This window comes from Galleria mellonella, unplaced genomic scaffold (genome assembly GCF_026898425.1).
Source record: "Galleria mellonella isolate WM207_F2 unplaced genomic scaffold, CSIRO_AGI_GalMel_v1 utg159, whole genome shotgun sequence".
Lineage (NCBI taxonomy): Eukaryota > Metazoa > Arthropoda > Insecta > Lepidoptera > Pyralidae > Galleria > Galleria mellonella.
Window position 1 is genome coordinate 2,036,801 of NW_026442004.1, and position 20,839 is coordinate 2,057,639.

Below are 20,839 nucleotides of genomic sequence, written 5' to 3' on the forward strand. Positions count from 1 at the left end.
AATATATTTAAGAAAAACACTGAATATATTTTTTAATACTGCAAAGTATTTTAAAAGCAGCGTTTAGAAGTTATTTTAAAAATACGTTGAGATTTTTATAAAATAGGACTTAAAATTAAGAACTTTATAATCTTTTACTTTCTAGTAACTGGAAAAGGTATAGTATAAGTTTATTAAAAAATGTTATAAATTGTCTTTATGCAAAATGCTAATATAATTTGAATGCATTGTGACGTTCCTTGCTAGCTGTATACAAATACATAGAGTGCAATGCCCCCATTACTTCAGCTTCCTTGCGGTCCAGACCAGTTGCATTTTAGCCCTTGAACCTGATCTAAGACTAGCGCATATTTTATTATATGACATAATATTTATTATTACAAAATACATTAAAAACTTCATTGAAGTTTGTGCAATGTTAAAAATATTGATCGTGTTTATTACAAGTGCTTATGTAGTTGGATTGGTGGTAAGATTTGGTTACTGTAAAAATATTTACATGTTTAAAAAATAATCGAAGTGATAGGTTCTCATCGTCAGTAAGGTTTTTGATTTAGCTTAAATTTTTAATTTAGTTTATGTAATATGTTAGCTTGCAAGGTGTATACTTACTTATGTATTAAAGAAAAGTTGCGTAAAATAAACAAATAAAGTAAGTGTTTTTCCCGAAGGTAACCACGAACTTTATGGATAAAGATTTTAAATGTGAGAAGATTGTAAACGGATTAAATTCTCAGTGCAACTGTCGTAAGTAGCTATTATTATTAATATAATTATTTATTATAACTTTAATGCACAGTAACATTCCATGTACATTGCGGACTTAACACCGGACGGCATTCTCTACCAGTCAACCATTGGGCAAACCGAGAAATACGTAGGCGGTGCATTATTGAATAGAAGAAAAATAAAGGAATATTTGATATATTCATAAAATATAAACACATTATTAGACTAATATAAACATACACCTAATATATTAAATAATATACATATTATTATAATAAACACATAAATAAATACATAAAATATTGCTATATAAAACAATTAAATAAATATATATGATGATATTATTCAAATACATTATAGATGAATTCCCAACTGAAATTGAATTTCCATACATTTTTTTATTTATTTTGTAGTTTAGTCACATAATATACAAAATGATTAGAAATTTCTTTAGAAAAAATTCTTTTTAATTTTATTGAGCAATATACTACATATTTTAAAGAAAAGTGAAATGGCCTGTAAATAAAAATTTTAAGAGAATATTGGTGATGTCATCATCATTTACAGGTTGCGGGGAAAGGAACGAAAATTCTCGCATAGTTGATGGTGTAAAGACTGCACAGAACGAATTCCCATGGGTTCTTCGTTTGACATATTTTGACAAGTTCTATTGCGGTGGAATGCTTATCAACGATAGATATGCATTAACAGCGGCGCATTGTGTTATTTAGTTTGTATCACTTTTGGTTTTATAATTTTCTAGTACCTAATCTCTTTGGTGAGTTTTAAGAGAGAGAGAGAGAGAGTTTTATAATGAGGAAATGTCGCACTTGTGACTTATATTATTTAATAAACCCCTAAAAACAAGCAAATACAATTTATTGTTGTGACATATTCCCATCACATGGACGAAGTTGCGAGTTAAACCTAGTTTGTAATAACTTTTTTTTAATGGGTGAAAATGGATTGGTAACCCCGCCCGCGCTATTGGTATACACCGACGAGGCACCAGTGGAAGATGATAGGTAAGAATGAATGCAGGTTAGTTGGCCCACCATGATGAATTCGACAAGAATTAAACATGACGGTTTCCTGTTGAAGGGAATGCGCTGTGGAGAAGTCATCAAACCTGAGAGGTTCGTTATATTGCCAGTAATGGGGCGTATAAAAGTTTTTTATTAGACCTTATTAGGTAACAATTTTTCCCCCCAGTTTGCAATAATAGTAAGGATTTGTTTGAAGTTGATAGTGAAGCACAATCTATAAATGTAACTAACTATATTGTTTTATCACCAGCCTTATGTGGTTTATGATAAAAGTGACCCTTGGAGAGCATAACCATTGCAACGCTACTGTCCGTCCCGTAACGAGATTTGTCGTCGAGGTCACCGCACACAATTTCACGTACCGCAACTTCAGGGACGATATAGCTCTGTTGAAGATGAATGCACCTGTAGAAATCAGCGAAGTCATCAAACCTATATGCTTACCATTTAACGATGGTTTGTTCATTTTTATATTTTCACATATCCAATATCACCTTGTTTTCCACTTTTTGAGAATTAGATTCTCGGATCCAACCAGTTACGTGAAGTGACATTTCTTTGTTTCAACTTATACTGTTAGTGAAAAAGTGAAAAACTAAGATTAGTATCATTAGACGTTTATCATCATCATTGCATTTCATTTTACTATATATTATTATATTTTGCTAAAGTTTTATTCCAACCATCTGGATGTGTGAGGGTCTTCCACTGTGCCTTTTTCAAGGCACTTTCTTTCACGCACAACCACTTTTTGGAATCAACTTCCAGCAGCAGTATTTTCGAATCGATACGACATTATAATCTTCAAGAAAAGAGCATATTCCTTTTTAAAAGACCGGCAGCATACCTGCAATGTCTTTGGTGCTGTGGGTGATCATGGGCGGCGGTAGTCACTTACCATTAGGTGAGCCGCTTGCTCGTTTGCCCTCTGTGTTATAAAACAAAAGATTTTGCTTAGAAAGAAAGAAACATTACATATAGTAAACATTATACACAATAAACAGAAAAAAAAAGAAAAGCACTAAAATAGTGTCACTCAGCTACAACATTTCTTCATTTTGTCCTTTTGAACATGACGCTGATTTTCAGTGGCATCAATTTGCTGGTGAGAGAGCATCACTTAAAATCAAACTAAAAAAAATATTGAACTGAGTTTGTAATAACAAATGGTATGCAAAGTACGTACAAAATTAATAACAGAAACTTTATCTTTTAGGAGGATCTTGGATAAATATGATACATGTGTAGCTAGATATAAATGTTATTTAGAGTTTAAGATTCAATAATATTATTTCTACATATTGACAAGTGTTGAACTCATTTATCTGCTTTTTTATATTTGGTCGAAAATTAACTATAGAGATAGGCCAAATCTGAGATGACATAAAAGGTTGAAAGTGGCAAAGAAAAACTAGGAAAACTGATCCTGACATTATTAGTATATCTAAAAAAAGATAGGGATACTCTTGTTACACTTATCTTTTTATTAAAAAAAAATAAGCATAGTAAAGTTAAAGATAGATATTTAAAATAACAGAATATAATAATCTAAATAGAGTTTAATATATCAAATATGTTAATTTTGCATCTTTCAGACAGTACGTATGTGGAAACTCAAGCTTTTGCATTTGGTTGGGGTACGACATCTGAAAAGAAAAATCACTCTTGTGAGCTATTGGAGGTCGAATTGCCCGTATTAAGTAATGATGATTGTAAAAAGACCAAGTACGAGGCCTCGATGATAGCTGACAGTATGCTGTGCGCTGGATACCCAGATAAGGGCGGGAAGGATACTTGTCAGGTAAACAATTTAGCAGCGATTAAGGTTTTCAGATTTGATTAATTATGTAAAGTAAATTCTTAGTAAACATTTATTTTAGAGTATATAAATTGTAATTACTTACACATGGTAATAAGTAAAAAATAAAAGTGTAAAAGTATCGTGTTTTTGTTTTCAGGGTGATAGTGGTGGACCTCTGTGTGTGGAAAGAAAAGACAAACGATATGAGCTTATAGGTAAGATTTGTTAATATCAAAATTTTATTTTGGTGACTATGTTCATATATATATATATATATATATTTTAATTAGTAATTATAAAGTAATTACATTGCATCATAACCTTAGTAAACTTACGAATAAAGAGATGGATTTCAGATTAAAAATAAGTGAGAATTGTCATTGGATTTTCCTAGTAGATAAATAAAAAGAATGTTTTTACAGGAGTGGTATCGTGGGGGATCGGATGTGCTCGCCCTGGTTATCCTGGCGTGTATACAAGAGTCACTAAGTATCTCGATTGGATTCGAAATAACGGATGTGATGGCTGCTTTTGTAATGCAACCATTACTCCTACTACACATGAAAACTGAAATATATATTAAACATAATCAGGAATTCTAAAGATTATCATTATAACGTAATAACTTTAAACTGAGTATTTTTTTTATTAACTATTAATAAATACATCCCATATGTAAATTGTTTGATGTCGTTATAAAATAACATGTAAGTTCAAAAATGTAAGGTACAATTTTAAATTACTCAGTATTGTTCTTTTTTCTTTAATTACAATTACGTTAATCGATTCACCGAATAACTATTGTTTTTCTTTTATCACTCTTCTGGCCTTGTTATGTTATTTTACTAAGTTTTATCATAATGACGAAATTGTATAACCCGCATGTACCTATTAGGTAGTGTTAATATCAGACGACAGGATTCAAACAACGTCATTGGCAAATTACATTTCTTTATTAACAGATCTTGTTTCGTCTAAAATGTCTACCAGAGTATCGTTATTTTATTTTTCTTTAGCGTACGTATTGGTAAGTTTTAGTATTATAATTTTTTAAAACCGTTATTATCAATTTAAATTTTATTAATCTTTATGCATTTTTCTTTATTAATCACAGTGTTTTGGAGATGCGAGTTTCTTTGGAATACCGAAATTATGTTTATGTAGTAAGTATATTTGTTAACATAGATTTTTAAAGTCAGTTTTAATTGTTGTTTGACTTTTATAACAAATTAGCAACTTTTATAATAAACATTTTAAACAAGGAAAGTTCTGTAAGTTAAATTTGTTCGGTATTATGAACAATATCATAGGGATTTGCACATCTCTTAGTTGATTCATATCTATCACAATAATTACTAGCTGAGACTTTTTAAGCTAATTAATGTAATGTGCTCAAATTTTTTTTTATTTTAATCTATTTTTTTCAGGATGTGGTTTAGTGCAGACTGAAAGACAAGGTATCCTATTTCGAAAAACGGCCGATGTTCCAAGTCAATTTCCATGGGTGGTTACAATAAACACTGGTAACCGAGTTGTTCAAGGATCATTACTAACAGATCAACATATTATTACTGCAGCAGAACCAGTCTATGGGTGAGTTTTCGATTTACGTTCTTATTATTTCAGTTGATAACCTCTAAATGTCCGTATTTATCCTGTTGCGTTCCCGTCAAATAATACAATTAATATTATATAGGTATTATTAAAGTTTTCTTAAATAAACTCACAGAAAAAGTTATTATAATGTTATAAAATTGTCTGAAAGAAAAGCGATAGATATATACGCCCATTAGTTCCTTTCTATTTTGCTTCTTACTCGTAGATATTTGGTTGTCTCTTTATTTTGTGATTAGTTCAATAGCTACTATATTTCATGCATTTTTTCACTAATTTAATTTCATATCTACTTTCAGGGTTCCTATCACAAATTTGACAGTAAATTTAGGAGTATATGATCGTTGTCGCGGCTATTCGGCGCTAAATAGTGATGTGTCAGAGGTGACAATTAACCCAAGTTACGCTCCTGCTAACTTGAATAATAATTTGGCACTGATCAAGTTGCGTTACCCAGTGACATTTAGCGATTCTATATCTCCTGTATGCTTACCCTATTATGGTATGTGAATTAGAGTTTTTATTATTTATTACAATAGGAGTAGATTCTCATTACCACTAAACCATAGAGAAAATCTTAGCTTTATTAAAATAGAAAAGGTAAAGGTCTGGTCTCTTAATTGGTCTCGGATCTGGTATCTTAATCTCAAACTTTTTAAAAGTTATCAATGTAGCTCTTGCCAAATATTCGGAGATAAATTTAGTTACCATTTATTAAATGCAACATTTAAAATTCTTATTTAATTACGAGTAATTTATTAAACAAAAAAGTGAAATAGTAGTCAAAGTAACGTAGAGTACTTTTTATTTATACTCGTAGTAGTGGCTAGCTACATTTTGCACATAATTACGGAGGTATTAATTTTTTTTTTAAATAATTGTATCATATTTATTTATATTTCAGGCTTGCAAGAATATGATCAAGTATGTTGGACGGCTTCCTGGGCATTAAGCTCTGCAAATGCATCGACTTGCATTCCGCGTGTAGCCACCGTTCCCACATTGCCGGCTGCAGGATGTTACCATGGCACTAATGACGATACAGTTACCCAAGACAAAGCTTGCTTCGTTCCTCTTGGTGCTGGAAGCATCCTTTGTAATGTAAGCTAAATATAATTTATTATATTGATAAGAAAAACGAGACAATTTCGCTAGTATAGATAACGTTGTAGATTGCACTAGTGAATTTTTACAGTGCGGTCTTCACTTCAAATCACTTTCTATCAGGTGGGCCTTCAGCTTGTTTGCCATAGTTGTATAAAAATAAAATAAAATTTCTGCATAATAAAAGTAACCTGTGTGGTGACAATTCACTATATTTATATTATAATTATGAAAAAAGGTTCCAATTATAAGACTAATTTTAATATCGAACCACTTTAAGAATTTTTTTTTTGTATTTATTTTGAACATTATTGTTTTCATTCCTAAGATTGACATCGGAGCACCGGTTCTGTGGCGGTTTTCATCGAGCTTTCCCTATCGGTTGGTAGGTGTAATATCATCTTCAACTACGTGTGAAGACACCAAAACACCACTCTATACGAGAGTCATTGACCATATTACTTGGATTAGAGATGTAATACAATCAGATTGTAACTGTATCTAGAATATTAACAGTGATAAGTATTTTAACAGATACCTAAGTTTAATAGGTATGTACTCGTATCTATTAATATTATGCTTTTCTTATCTTTGGGGTAAACAGAGATTATATGTTAATATCACTTTGTTTTTCATATAAATCTTTTTATTAAATAAATATTGGGGGTGTTGGATGCTTTAAGTTAATTTATTATTTATTTATTTATTATATGATAATTTAAATTTGTAATAATTTTATGTTATAAAAGTTTACTGCTTTTATTATTATGTAACTTATTATTTTTAACGAATTTCTACACAATATAAGTAGGTACTTTGTTAATAAAATGAATAAATAACATAAATTAATTTTGTTTTCTTTTTAAAACATATATTATCAAATTTATCAGGAACAAAAGTTTCATAAATATTTAGGTATACTTACGACTAATTATACATTTGATGACTTATATAATAAATTTAATAAGTTCTTTCAACATGCATCAACATTATATTATTATCAGTATTTACTATTTGTTTTATTTAAAACAACATTTTAATAATATCTATACCTGTGTGACTTCATACAGAAAATTATGAATCCAGAACAAAAATTTCATACAAATAATTAAATATTTATAATATCTGCTGTCGTTTAATACACTTGGTTGGTACAACTCTTATGGAATATTTTTAATCTATGATGTATTTAAATTCAATATTTATAATATACATATACTAGAGATAAAATTTTTAATTAATCAGATACCTAAACTCCATAGACACAAATTCCAATATTACTCATATTAAATGAAAATAAATATTTTTAAATACTATAAGGTTGTATAGGTGTGTGAGTGAGTAATATAATCATGTTATTTACTGATATTATGATGGATTGTAAATTATAAAAAAAAATGGGTAAAATACCTTACACGTGTGACGAAACGTAATTATTTCCGAAACATAAATTATGCATGAGTTGGCATCGTATGCCACTTGCAATTTTAATTAACTGAATTGAATTTATCGTCAAAGTAAATGATTGAAATAATATGACGATGAACGAATTCGTCCTTCAATGTGTGATGTTTCGTTAACTAAAAAATAAAGATTCATAATATCATGAATCAGTTATGGTTTTTAATTTGTTTAACTGTTACATTGGTAAGGTTGAATCACGATGATAAAATTTTACTTATTTTAACATTAAGGTAAAAATTTTATTGGTTTTGCAGACTAACTGTCAGAGGTTCAACAATTCGTGTGGTAATTACTGTAAAATTTCATATTTCATTTTGTCATAATTATTTGACATCATAATATTTAACTGACTTTAATTCTGTTTTTATTTGTAATGCATCCCACAATACATGGTGTACAATTAGTGGGGCGTATATCACCTGGGTATGCTCTTTTTACAAGTGGTACATAAGAGTAGATACATTGTATTGCCCAAATCTCTTTTAGTCTCTCCTCAGTTATTCTTGATGTGGTTCTTAGTTTCAATAATTACAATTGTAGAGTACAGTAGTAGATTTGTTTTCTCTATCAAGATCCTCGCAATATGTCTTCTTCAAACTCTGTAACAACATTCCTCTATAGACTGTTGTATGGGCATTATACTGAGGTCTGTTTATTACGTTAGGTATTCTATTAATTCAATAATTTCTGTATAGTTATTTAAGTAAGTATAGAATAGAGGTTTAAATATTTTAGCTTATCACATTTCTCCGCCAGTGAATCCTAAAAGCTAATTATCTAGCTGGTTTATTATATGAATACCAAAGTTTTGAATTATCAAGGACATATTTGGTCGGAACTACCGGTCGGATTTGAAGGTGCATGACAATCAGTTAAGGTCATAGAACATGGTTTGATGAGCTTATATGATGTTTGAAAGTAGATTTTGTTTAGTTTTTATTTTTTTTATCTTAAAAAAGAAACTGAATTTTTTATAGTATGTGTTATTTTTAAATTGGTACAGAATGTGGTATAGCTGGTAAGAACCGTCGTATAGTAGGAGGCACGACGGTGCAACCATATCAGTATCCTTGGCTCGTATCACTTATGTTGGGAGCGAAACTACATTGTGGTGGAGCCATTATAACAGACCTGCATGTATTAACAGCGGGACATTGCATTACATTTGGGTAATACTTAATTTTTTTTAGATAATACAATACAGATACAATAATTATAATTATTAAAAAAAAAACAATACATCTTAGTTCTAAACGCTACGATATACTTTTCTGATGAGACATTAAATCTGGATGAGATGATATTTAATAAAAAAATATATAATGCTGCTGAACAATAAAATACTATCACAAATTCACTTTATAAAATGTGGTACTCTTACTCACTAGTATTTATAGAAATTAAAGGAATTTTATCAATAGAGTTTCAAGAAAACACGAGTTTCAAGAAACAGCTGATAATAACAGTCAGTACTGGGAATGTAAATCAATATATTCTTGTTATTTCCTAGCTAGAAATAATAAAAGTGAGCTGCTATTCATATGACTTCAGAATTTTGTACTACATTCCTTTTCATTGTAAGAGGCGATAGTGGGAACAAAGCGTAAACTTTGGTGCAAGAGAAGGAAATTTTAAAATAAACCGTATAGCAAGCCATCTGGTCAATGTGATGCTATCAGCTTTAATCAAAATTCGGTTTTTAATAGATCAATATAAGTAGAAGACATAAGAAATTCTCTGTAAATGTGGTGATATTCGTTCGGTCGTTTCTGTAGCATAGTTTTTTTTTTATACAACCTAGAATGGCAAACAAGCTGACGGCCCACCTGATGGAAAGTGGTAACTGTCGCCTATAGACATGAGCAGTACCATGAAGATAACAGAGTATACTGTTTTGCCTATGATACCTCCCATGCGTTGCCATTCCTGAGAACTTAGGTGTTATTCCTCTGTACCTAGTAAATTCACGCCATATCCCACCCTTGAAACCGAAACACAGCCATGCAAACACAACTGCTTCACGGTTGAAACACGAATGGGATATTTGGTTATTATTGTTGATCGCAAGCTACTATTTTTATCTTCTTCTCTGATTATTCTAGAGATAGATACATGTCCGTATTACTGAGTAATGGATAGTTATTAAGGTAGTATTTTCATTAAATATTAATTTCAACTTTTAGCGTACATTATCGTGATCTATCAGTGCATGTAGGGATGCACGATCGTTTAGACAATACGTACGCTGTTCTACATGTGGTTAATGGAGTCAAACATCCATCTTTCACTTCAAACGCTGTCCGAGATATAAACGACATCGCCGTGTTAACGTTGAATAAAAGATTGAAGTTTACGGATAAAGTACGACCGATTTGTTTGCCAAGTGAAGGTATTGTGGAATTAATGTGAACCAATGGAGTCATATCTGTGGCGTCACTTGTTTAATCATATTTTTTAATGTAATATTCTATTCAATTCCCAAGGAGGGTTTACGTCAGGCAGGCCGGTCGTAAAACTAAAAACCGAAACTTCGTGTAATATGAATAAAAACAGATTACGCCGACCTCAAATAATTAAGGGCAGAAAAATAATGTGTTTTATGCTACGGTAATCGCTTACCATCAGGAGGGCCGTATGCTTATTTGCCATCTCGGTGGTATAAAAAAATGTGATGATGATTATATTTATACCTAATAAAGTAGTGCTTACTATCACTGAAGATTTAGTCATTAACAGGAATTAACACTTATTTAAAATTTTGGTATCCGCTAGATTGAATTCACGATCTTACAATAACTCAATTCTCAATGCAATAAACTCTAGCCAAATTGCATATATTTACAAAAATAATTTTAATCGTCATATAAAGCATGAAGAATTTATAAAAACTATTCAGAAGCTATTATATTATATATATTGTTATTTATAAAATGTGAATATAAAAGAAAAACAAAATAACGGTTTATTCAGTCTTCTTATCAGAAACCGTTCACGAACAATTAACAGATATTGCTCTATTATCATTTAGTCTGTATAATTTGGTTTCAATATTTGCATTTTGATACTTTTAGACATGGAATTTAAGGACGTGCCTCTGACCGTTGCTGGTTGGGGCAAAACTAGACAAGGGGCTCTGACGTCATCCAGATATTTATTAGAAACCAAAGTGCAAACAGTAGAAAGCGTTAAGTGTCAAAAGTCATCTATATACAAAGAAAATCTAGTTCCTGATACTATGATGTGCGCTTATAGTTTGGGCAAAGATGCATGTCAGGTTAGTATTTCATGACGATCATATTTTACGACGATTATGTATATTTATGTCCATCTTTATTGTCATATCAGCCATTAATTGTCCACTGCTATATAATAATCCCCCATAGACAGCCAAAAGGAACGGTCCCGAGCCACCTGCATCCATTGACTCAATGGATTTGAGGTCGTCTTTTCATCTAGTAGGGTGTCATCCTACACTGCGTTTGTCTGTATAAGAATTTTTCTTCTTCATTGATTGTCGTTATATCCAGTGTAGGCCTATTCTTTACTTGTTTCATTTGTTGTATTAAAACAGAATGAGACTCAGAAACTGTTGTGTATCGATGAGATCATGAGATGAATTATGAAAGTAGATAAAGCAGGAGATGTATTAGGAGAGAAGCCTTTGGTTTCGGTTCTCTTTGCTTGCTTTGTAAGGGATTTGAGATAAATGAATAGGAACAATTAAAATAAATGTCTAATTATAATATAATAATGGGCAATTTATTTACAGGGTGATAGTGGAGGACCTCTGTTTGCAACCAACAAAAAGACACAAAACAAAAAGTGGTATCAAGTTGGTAAGAATGAATTTTATTATTAAATTTTATATTCTGCATTGTCATGTACAGTGAATTTAAAATTTCATTGTAATTTCCATAGGTATCGTATCGTGGGGTATAGATTGTGCCATGCCAGATTATCCAGGTATGATTTTCATATTTGTTGGCAAATTTTTTTGACACAGTGCAGTGTTCTTAATATTACCACTATCCATCTGGTGGGCCGTCAGCTTGTTTGCCTTTCTAAGTTGCATAAAAAAAAAATTCAATTAGCTAAGAAAATGTAATAACAGAAACTTGTCAAAACATATATTATCATCTTGTGTAAATTTTTTGTAGTTGGATAGTTAAGGATCACATCGAAATTCATTATTGCAGTTATTTTACTGTATTCACAGTTTAGGTTTATAACAAAAAAATCTGAAATTAATAATAAGATCAAATTTTAATATATATATATATATACACACACATATATATATATATATATATATATATATATATATATATATATATATATATATATAGAGAGGGCCGAGACAATGTTGATTGTTTTTTTCGATGTTCGGGGGATTGTCCATCAAGAATTCGTCCCTCCAGGCCAGACAGTTGATGGAAAATTCTACGTCGATCAGACGCCTCAAAGCTCGTGTGGCACGAGTTCGTCCAGAATTGGCGCGAGAGGGGCGTTATACAATGCCCCTGCCCACACCTCTCTTGTTGTCCGTGAGTTTTTGAGTAAAAATTCCATTACGGTGACCGAACACCCCCCCTATTCGCCGGATTTGGCCCCGTGTGACTTCTTCTTGTTCCCAAAAACCAAATTGGTACTTCGGGGGCGGCATTTGGGGGACATAAATGAGATAAAAAAAGCTACGACGGGGCAGCTGAGAAACCTACAACCAGAGGACTTTCAAGGAGCCTTCTCACAGTGGAAACGGCGTTGGCACAAGTGCATTATGTCACATATATATATATATATATATAAAAAACTATTTATATATATATACCTCGTATATTAAAATTTGATCTTTAAATGAAATTTTTGTGTTTAAAATTAATTTATTTTAATCATAAGTTACATTTATTAAATAAAGAAAAAGTGTAGTAAGGAGGAAATAATAAACCTACGTCTATACGGCCCAAGGTCAAGAAGCAATGAAGCGTCTTAACGTTTGATTGACGCTCCATCATATTTAAACGGCTGGAAGGATTTGAATGAAATTTAGTATCTATATAGATGGACTATATCATTTAAGGAAAAACCAAGGGACATAGTTGTGACATTAGTATACGTAGAATTTGAACAGATGTTTTATATGGAAGAGTTTTTTAGTTTCGCTAGATTGTGAATTGCAATATCGGTTCTTTTAAACCTTGTTTAATTTTATGTAATGTTTTACTATATTATATTTTTTTTATCTTCAGGTGTTTATACCACTGTGGAAAAGTACATCCCATGGATAAAGCAACAGACTCGTGACGGCATATACTGTGTATAAGTGTATTTTATCGTTGTTTAATTAAATTAGTGTTTCGTAGTTAGGTACCTACATACTGTTATTGCAGTTAACACGAATATTCTATTTAAATATTATCCTGTTAGGAAATACATACAAATATGTTACCTAGAGTTTAATTTATAAGAGAATTTTATGTAATATTAATATTTATTATTTTTTCAATATTTATTATTTACGTAAATACATCACCATGCGGTATAATTTCATGCTGTTTCTTTTAATGAAGAATACAATATGACTGAAAATATTACATGCGTTAAAATATCATAAAGGAATACGATAAGAAAGATTACGAGTCAGAACAACTACAAAAATAAATTAAATTTGCATATTATATTGCGTTTTCATATTGGTTCCTATTGGATAAAAATTGATTAAAATACATATAGATTCTTTATAATTAGAAATATAAAGATTATTCAAATGGATATCATTATACAATTAACGCGGTAATGAATATGACAATTAAAAATTACTATTTCAATGTCCACAATAGAAATTATAACCCTAGGCGTATTAAATTTACAAGGACATTAATGCGTGGATAATTTCTTAGCTTGAAATCCGTATACACAGAACGTAAATAAGCAAAACGTATCCGAGGCAGCTTACAGTGGGTCGCCGATTTTCCTTCGGTGTGAATGCAGTGAATATCTAGGCTTTAATTATGTTATATATCGTTAGTATTGTCATAGGATTCTTTCAGGTTTGTACCGAATTATTGATAATCGATATCGTGTTGAATTTGTTTCAATTTCAATTGATCTTAATAAACTTATTTCTATTACATTAGAAATTAATGAAAACGTTACCAAGTTTTATTAAAATTGTCACAGACAACTCTTTAAATGAAATTGAAACATTCAATCGGTTAATCGAATTATGTTTTTTTTTTTTATAGTTGAAACAATTATTCGTTTGTTTACATTTTCATTATGTTTTATAGAAATAGATTATAGTAACTTTGTAACAGCAGAACTAGTGTTATGTTCTAGGTGGTGTCCACTTTGGATTCAAATGAATGTCGTAAGTAGTGTATTTAGAAACTTGTAAGTAAATACTTATAAGATCAGAAGATTATCATACACTAAAAAATAAATCTATTGAAACATTGGACGTCTATCATAGAAACCATAGTCATACATTAAAGCATACATAACTTTAATTACTTATAAGTAATTAAAGTTACAATTATGTATTCTTTTTAATTGAAAATTTATTTTAAATTAAAGTAACCTATCTATTGAAACATAAAATTTATGTTCAATTAAAATTATATAACATTTCCAATTGGACTTTTCTTATAAATTAAATTTAGAATAAATATTAAATTATATGCAATTATTTGACCAGAATGCGGCAAAGCGTCAGATTCAATAGTATCGATGAGGATAGTAGGCGGCAGGAGAGCGGAGCCCCACTCGTTTCCGTGGGCTGTGGCGACCCTCAAGAACAACCGTATGCACTGTGGAGGCGCCGTTATCACTAGTAAACATGTGCTCAGTGCTGGACATTGTTTTAAATGGTAGGAAATAACAAAATTAAGCATATCAATAGTAATAAAAAAAAAACGATAAAAAATTATGTGTAATATTATCTTTAGACAAGTGATAAACGCATCTAACAATAGATATGATTTCGTTACAATATACATGAGATACTTATTCTACAAGACAGCAATATTCTACGTCTTGTGTGAAAACTTATTCAATTATAGATACGATTGCTACGTATAAAAGGGGGTTATATACGCCCCCCAATAGTGAACTTATTTCAACATTTTGCTCAATGAAATTTGACTCAACTTCAGTTTTAATAATCGTTCATTTGAAATTCAATAAAACTTTATAATATTGTATGAAAATATTATATAAGTTGATATTATTTTTTTCTCTATGATGTCTATTTGTCTGTTTTATTTTCATAACACCTATTGTTAGTTTATTATAATTTCATATGAACATAAATTATAATAGTTTTTGTTTAGGTTAATTTCACATTTAAAAATAAACAAAAATATAAACAGTTTTATGTTATTCTAGGGATAATTTTAACACCATGAAAGTTCTCATAGGTTTGGATAATTTGGACAAATTGAATGGCGTCGTTCAGAGAAATATATCGAACGTGATAATCCATGAGGCTTTTACGTCGACAGCGGTTCGAGATGAAAATGATATAGCCATAGTGACGTTAAATTCACCAGTTTTATTTGGAGATACCATCGTCCCTATTTGTTTACCTAAACCAGGTAAGGCTCTTTTTTATGGGCGTGCAACCCCGCCTGCGTTAACGGTATATGTTGGCGGGGCACCAGTGAGGGATGATAGGTGAGAATGAAAAGGCAGGCCAGTTAGCCCATCGTGATGAATTCACCTGGAATTTGGCACGATGGTTTCCAGGGGGGACCATGTAGTAGTCGACCTGGTTGACCATATTGTTAGCAATGGTACTGGTAGTCCGCATTACTAACAATCCCTTCCCCCCAAACAGATAAGGATGCACGAGTATGTACCTCTTATCTGTTACTGAATAATCTGATGTATCTAATTAAAATGTCTATGCATTCACTCAACGTTATAGGTAGGCATTTGCCATAGCACTTGGATTGTAAATAAATTTTCAATCAAAGATCAAAGAATCTCAAGTTCCTAGAACTCCGTACGTGCTAGTATGGTCAGTATCAAAAGCTAATTAATGTATTAATATTTTTAAAACTTCTATAATCCGTAGTATTTTTTTTTAATGGATGATAATGGAATGGTGACTCCACCCGCGCTATCGGTGTACACCGGCAAGGCACCAGTGAAGGATGATAGGTGAGGATGAAGTAGGTCAGTTAGCCCATCGTGATGAATTCAACAAGAATTGTTTACAATGGTTTCCAGGGGGAAGCACGTGAAGGTCGACCAATCCGTAGTATTCATTTCTTATTTTATATGTTATACTAATTTTGCTTTATACTATATTTATCTAATTTGGATGTTTGTTGGCTGTTGCGTTGTTTAGTTATTTAGACATGTAGGTATGTAATAGTATTTACAGGTGTTAGTCTATTATATATGCCGTTAAGTATATAGGTAATCATCTAAGTATTAATTTATATCACCAACATGCCAGTGGCTAACTATCCAGTGCTGAATATAGGCCTCCTCCTATAAGGAGGTTTTGCCAGTAGTTGCCACGCTTGGCAGGCGGATTGGTAACCGAATTTAAGTTTTGGTGATGTTTTAAGAGGACCGCTGCTGCCCATCCCACATCAATCTATATTATATATATATAAAAAATAGCCACAGAATATGTTTCTATTTAGACAAACCTTTCGTTCATTACGATATATATGTCTTAGTGGAATGTTTTTGGTAGAGGTACTCTCGATCTTTGAGAGGTATTATAATTTAGACTCTATCTAAAATGCCACCAATAGGTTGTACCGTTTATCTATGTACATTCCATGTCTAATTTGTAGAAAAAAGCAACCCTAAATTACACGGAATCCAAATGAAAATATGATTATTAAATTGCGATTTATTGTTTTGTGTCTCGTAGGTATAGGTATATATTGTGTATAATTTTCTGTCCAGGTCAAGACTTTGCCGGTTGGACAGGAACTATTGTGGGGTGGGGTCGTATTGGTGTAGAAAAATCATCCTCGAGGGTACTTTTAATGGCTAGTCTGAAGATTTTGTCTGACGAAGAATGCATGAAGTCACAGTTGGCGCAACATCTGAAGCCTACAATGATGTGCGCTTTCTCTAAAGGAAAGGACGGATGTCAGGTATATTCCTCGTTTAGAATAAGGAATCTACTGGTGCATTTGTCGAGTGTAATTAATTGTCTCTATTCTACTAACAACGGATTCTAGGTTCACGTGCATAGCTTTTTAATGAATGTCTCGTGTTAAGAATCTAAATATAATGTTGGTTGCACTTTGTTTATTGTAGCAAGTAAAGCTTTATTTTATTAAGTATTTAGTGTTCTGTAAGCGAAAGTTAAAATACGTTACGACTTACATCACGACAAGTAATAATGAAAGTCTAGATTAGAAAAAAAAAAAAAATTTGGTGCCCTTTTTAACGGTTTTTGCCTTTGGTTCTCTATGCCTATCCCGTGAGAGACTTGGCGCGAAGATAGACACTTATTAATGTTAGTGGATTTATTATTGCTATATATTACATCATGCTCATTTCTTTTACAGGGAGATAGTGGAGGCCCATTACTGGTGTTTGGGACTGATGGAAGATACATGCAAGCAGGTGATTTAAACAACAAATTTTAATTATTTTATTATATATTTAAATATTTTACATTTTATTTCAATCTTGCTTTATTATTATAATTTTTAGGTATAGTCTCCTGGGGTATCGGTTGTGCAGATCCTAGGTATCCTGGTAAGTTGATATATCAAATAGCTGGTTGTTTTAATTTTATTATTAAGTGCTATAATAATTACAATACCATATACCGTTACTAGTCTATTGTTGGATTTTTCTTTTATACAACAAAATGGCAAACAAGCACGGCTCATCTGATGGAAAGCGGAAACCGTCGCCTATAGACATGAGCAATACCATAGACATAACAGAGATGGATATGACATATCCTTTTCTTATAAGGGTTTATATATAGTTATACCTACTATTTAGTGTATTTTTAATGGGTGATAATGGAATAGTAACTCCGTTAGCGTTAATGTTATATACTAAAGCAGTAGTAAGAGATGACAGGTGAAGGCGAAAGTGGGTCAATTTGCTCATCGTGACAAATTCTTAAAGAATTAACTAAAATAGTTTCCAGAGGAAACCACATGAAGGTAGACCGATAAGTATATTGCTGGTAATAGAGTTAATAAACCCCATTATTAAGAAACTTCCCTCCACTATCTATAGTGTTAGCATAGTATAATAGTACTATAATAAACTAAGAAGAAATTACACAAAACAGGTAAAGCAGTGCAGTACCTATGTGTGGGGGAAGGGGGAGTGTTAGTATATACCCTGTCAGATCTACCTCCATGCGGCTGCCCCAGGAAACCATCGTGATTAATTCTTGTTGAATCCTTCACAATGGGCTGATTGAGTTTCATCTTCATCCATCACTACTAGCTGGTGCCTGGTATACCGACAGCGCAGGCGAAGTTACCATTGCCGTTATCATCAACTAAAAATATATGTACCTATGTGTGCTATATAATTATAGACATATTTTTTATTTATTTAATAGGTACGAATTCATAATTAGAATTTTAATAAGATAATTTACAAACAAAATTCATGTATGAGTCAAGCTGTGAAAGTGAATACGAGTAGGTATGTAGTCTACACCACTTAAGTAAAATACAGGATGGCCCAAAAGTCCTTAGAAAAGTAAAATTTGAATTAAACGAAAACGGCGCGCGTGAGCGGTGCAGGGGAAGCGGGGGCAGTAACTTCGGTTTCTGGGAATTTAGTCGCGATGGAGCGTTTCACCGGAGCGGACCGTGCGTTTTGTGTGCGCGAGTTTTATCAAAACAACAATTCGGCAACCGTTGCGAGGCGTAAATTTCGAGAACACAAAGGTTTACACAACTTTGATGACATCCCAGCTCTCCAAACGATTAAGAATTGGGTTGCTAAGTTCAAGGAGACCGGTTCGACGTTAGATAAACCGCGGTTGGGTCGCCCAAGGACATCACGTACGGAACAAAACATCGACACAGTGGCACAATCTATTCGTGAAAATCCTACACAGTCAACTCGTAAGCGTTCCAGTGCATTAAACGTATCCAGGACATCGTTACAACGGATTTTGAAGAAAGATTTACTTATGCACCCTTACAAAATTCAGTTGGTGCAAGAATTAAAAGAAACTGATGCTATTCAGAGAGTGAATTATGCTAATGAAATGTTTAATCGGTTTACTTCGTTCAATAACATAATGTTCTCTGATGAGGCACACTTCCACATTAACGGACATGTTAGTAAACAAAATTGCCCGATTAATCCAAAACTTAAGCACCAGAAGCCCTTACATAGCCCTAAAGTTACAGTTTGGGCCGCTATGTCAGCCCATGGCATCATAGGGCCTTACTTTTTCGAGGACGGCAGAGGGCGTGCTGTTACTGTTACTTCGGAGCGATATGTGGCCATGATCGAGGAGTTTTTCACACAAAAATTGCAAAACTTTCCAGGCTTTAATGCCCGAACATGGTTTCAACAGGATGGAGCAACTTCCCACACCTCCAATACTGCTATGCCCGTTATCCGTCAACTTTTTCCAAACAAAGTTATCTCTAAGAGAGGAGACATTTCCTGGCCACCACGTAGCCCGGATCTGACTCCAATGGATTTTTTTTTTGTGGGGCTACCTTAAGGCTAAAGTGTACGACTCTAACCCGCGGTCAATTAATGACCTAAAAGAAAACATCCGCAGAGAAATGGCAAGCATTTCAGCAGTGACGTGCCGCGCAGTCATCGACAATTTCAGAAGGCGTTTGCAGGAGCGCCGTGACTGTAACGGATTACATTTGGACGACGTTATTTACAAAAAATAATTCCCGTTTTTCTAGCTATATTTACAAATAAAAATATTATTCATAGTGTAATTAGTTTTATTTTAATTAATTTTTTTCATTACTAAGGACTTATGGGCCACCCTGTATCTAACTTATATAAGTATATTTGTTCTTTAAACTCAATTTTTCTCTCCAGTCTAAGACACCTTTATTGAGGACAGAATATAATATGTTTATTTATAATGTTTTACAGGAGTCTATACAAAAGTTAGCAATTATATCGATTGGATACAACGACATACAAAGGACGGAGACAGGTGTTCATAGCTTTGCTGTTCGAAGGATAAATAATACTTATTTTAAAAATAAAGATATGAAAGTATTTGGCTATCTTATTTTTCTAATAGGTAAATACATTAAACCTCTCAAGGATCCAGCCCAAATAGGTTTCAAATTTTAATTACATATCTGGTTAAAGGAGTAACTATCTATAGATAGATAGATACTCTTAATTGTTTCCTCCAAAAGATTACAATAGTAAACTTATTATAAATATAAATAAAGAAATAATCACAATGAGAAAACAATGGGCGACCTTATCGCTAAGAGCGATAAGGTCGCGCTTACCCTACATAAGAGGGGGGAAATGGATTGTTAGTAATGGAGACTGAGAATCCCATTGCTAGCAATATACCCAACTAGGTCGACTTCCTTGCAGTTCTCCCTGGAAACTATCATGGTTAATTCCTGATGAATTCATCATGATGGGCTAACTGGCCTATTTTCATTCTCATCTATTACCCTTCACTGGTGCTCCACAAGCGTATACCGTTAGCGCAGGCAGGGCTACCATATCATTTTCACCCATCAAAAAAATACCCTACATAAGATCCTAAAATACCGTATATTGTATGTAATATAAAGTATTGAAACACGATCAGAAAGTTTAAAAAATAATACAAAATAAGTAGGTGCATACCTATTTAAAAGGCATAAACTAATTTTAATATGGCTCTGGTATCCTTGGGGTGGACTGAGCAATTGAGGTTGAGGTAGTAATGTACCTACTTGAGTACCTAATGTACGAGTTCAACGATGGCTAAAGTATGTCTGAAATGGCTAAACTGGTAACAGAAAAGGGCACAGTATACGAGGATTTACTTTTAGAGTTCTGTACCTAAGTCCCGTCTTGTCTGACAAGTTGCGTTCTATTTCAATAATTGTTAAAAATGCTGTTTGAAATTTAG

The 20,839-nt window shown here is 32.3% G+C and overlaps 3 protein-coding genes across 3 annotated transcripts; all 3 read left to right on the forward strand.

The window, feature by feature from the left end:
- Window positions 1-293: 293 nt before the first annotated feature.
- LOC113519054 (trypsin-1-like) lies at window positions 294-4,312 on the forward strand. Its single transcript, XM_031907728.2, has 7 exons — window positions 294-469; window positions 672-747; window positions 1,297-1,459; window positions 2,026-2,231; window positions 3,371-3,576; window positions 3,734-3,791; window positions 3,999-4,312. Exons 1-7 carry the CDS (start codon window positions 416-418, stop codon window positions 4,145-4,147), a joined length of 912 nt encoding a protein of 303 aa, XP_031763588.2. The 5' UTR covers window positions 294-415; the 3' UTR covers window positions 4,148-4,312.
- A 138-nt stretch (window positions 4,313-4,450) lies between these two features.
- Window positions 4,451-7,243, forward strand: LOC116412754 (chymotrypsinogen B-like). Its single transcript, XM_052892558.1, has 6 exons — window positions 4,451-4,603; window positions 4,691-4,739; window positions 5,004-5,169; window positions 5,490-5,692; window positions 6,095-6,291; window positions 6,623-7,243. Exons 1-6 carry the CDS (start codon window positions 4,556-4,558, stop codon window positions 6,797-6,799), a joined length of 840 nt encoding a protein of 279 aa, XP_052748518.1. The 5' UTR covers window positions 4,451-4,555; the 3' UTR covers window positions 6,800-7,243.
- Window positions 7,244-7,795: 552 nt separating this feature from the next.
- LOC113519055 (prostasin-like) lies at window positions 7,796-19,974 on the forward strand. Its single transcript, XM_052892559.1, has 13 exons — window positions 7,796-7,941; window positions 8,013-8,043; window positions 8,762-8,927; window positions 9,942-10,147; window positions 10,830-11,032; window positions 11,528-11,594; window positions 11,677-11,721; window positions 14,453-14,624; window positions 15,142-15,350; window positions 16,684-16,877; window positions 17,298-17,355; window positions 17,446-17,490; window positions 19,846-19,974. The coding sequence occupies exons 1-13, from the start codon at window positions 7,900-7,902 to the stop codon at window positions 19,917-19,919; spliced, it is 1,512 nt and encodes a 503-aa protein (XP_052748519.1). The 5' UTR covers window positions 7,796-7,899; the 3' UTR covers window positions 19,920-19,974.
- The last annotated feature ends 865 nt before the right edge of the window (window positions 19,975-20,839 follow it).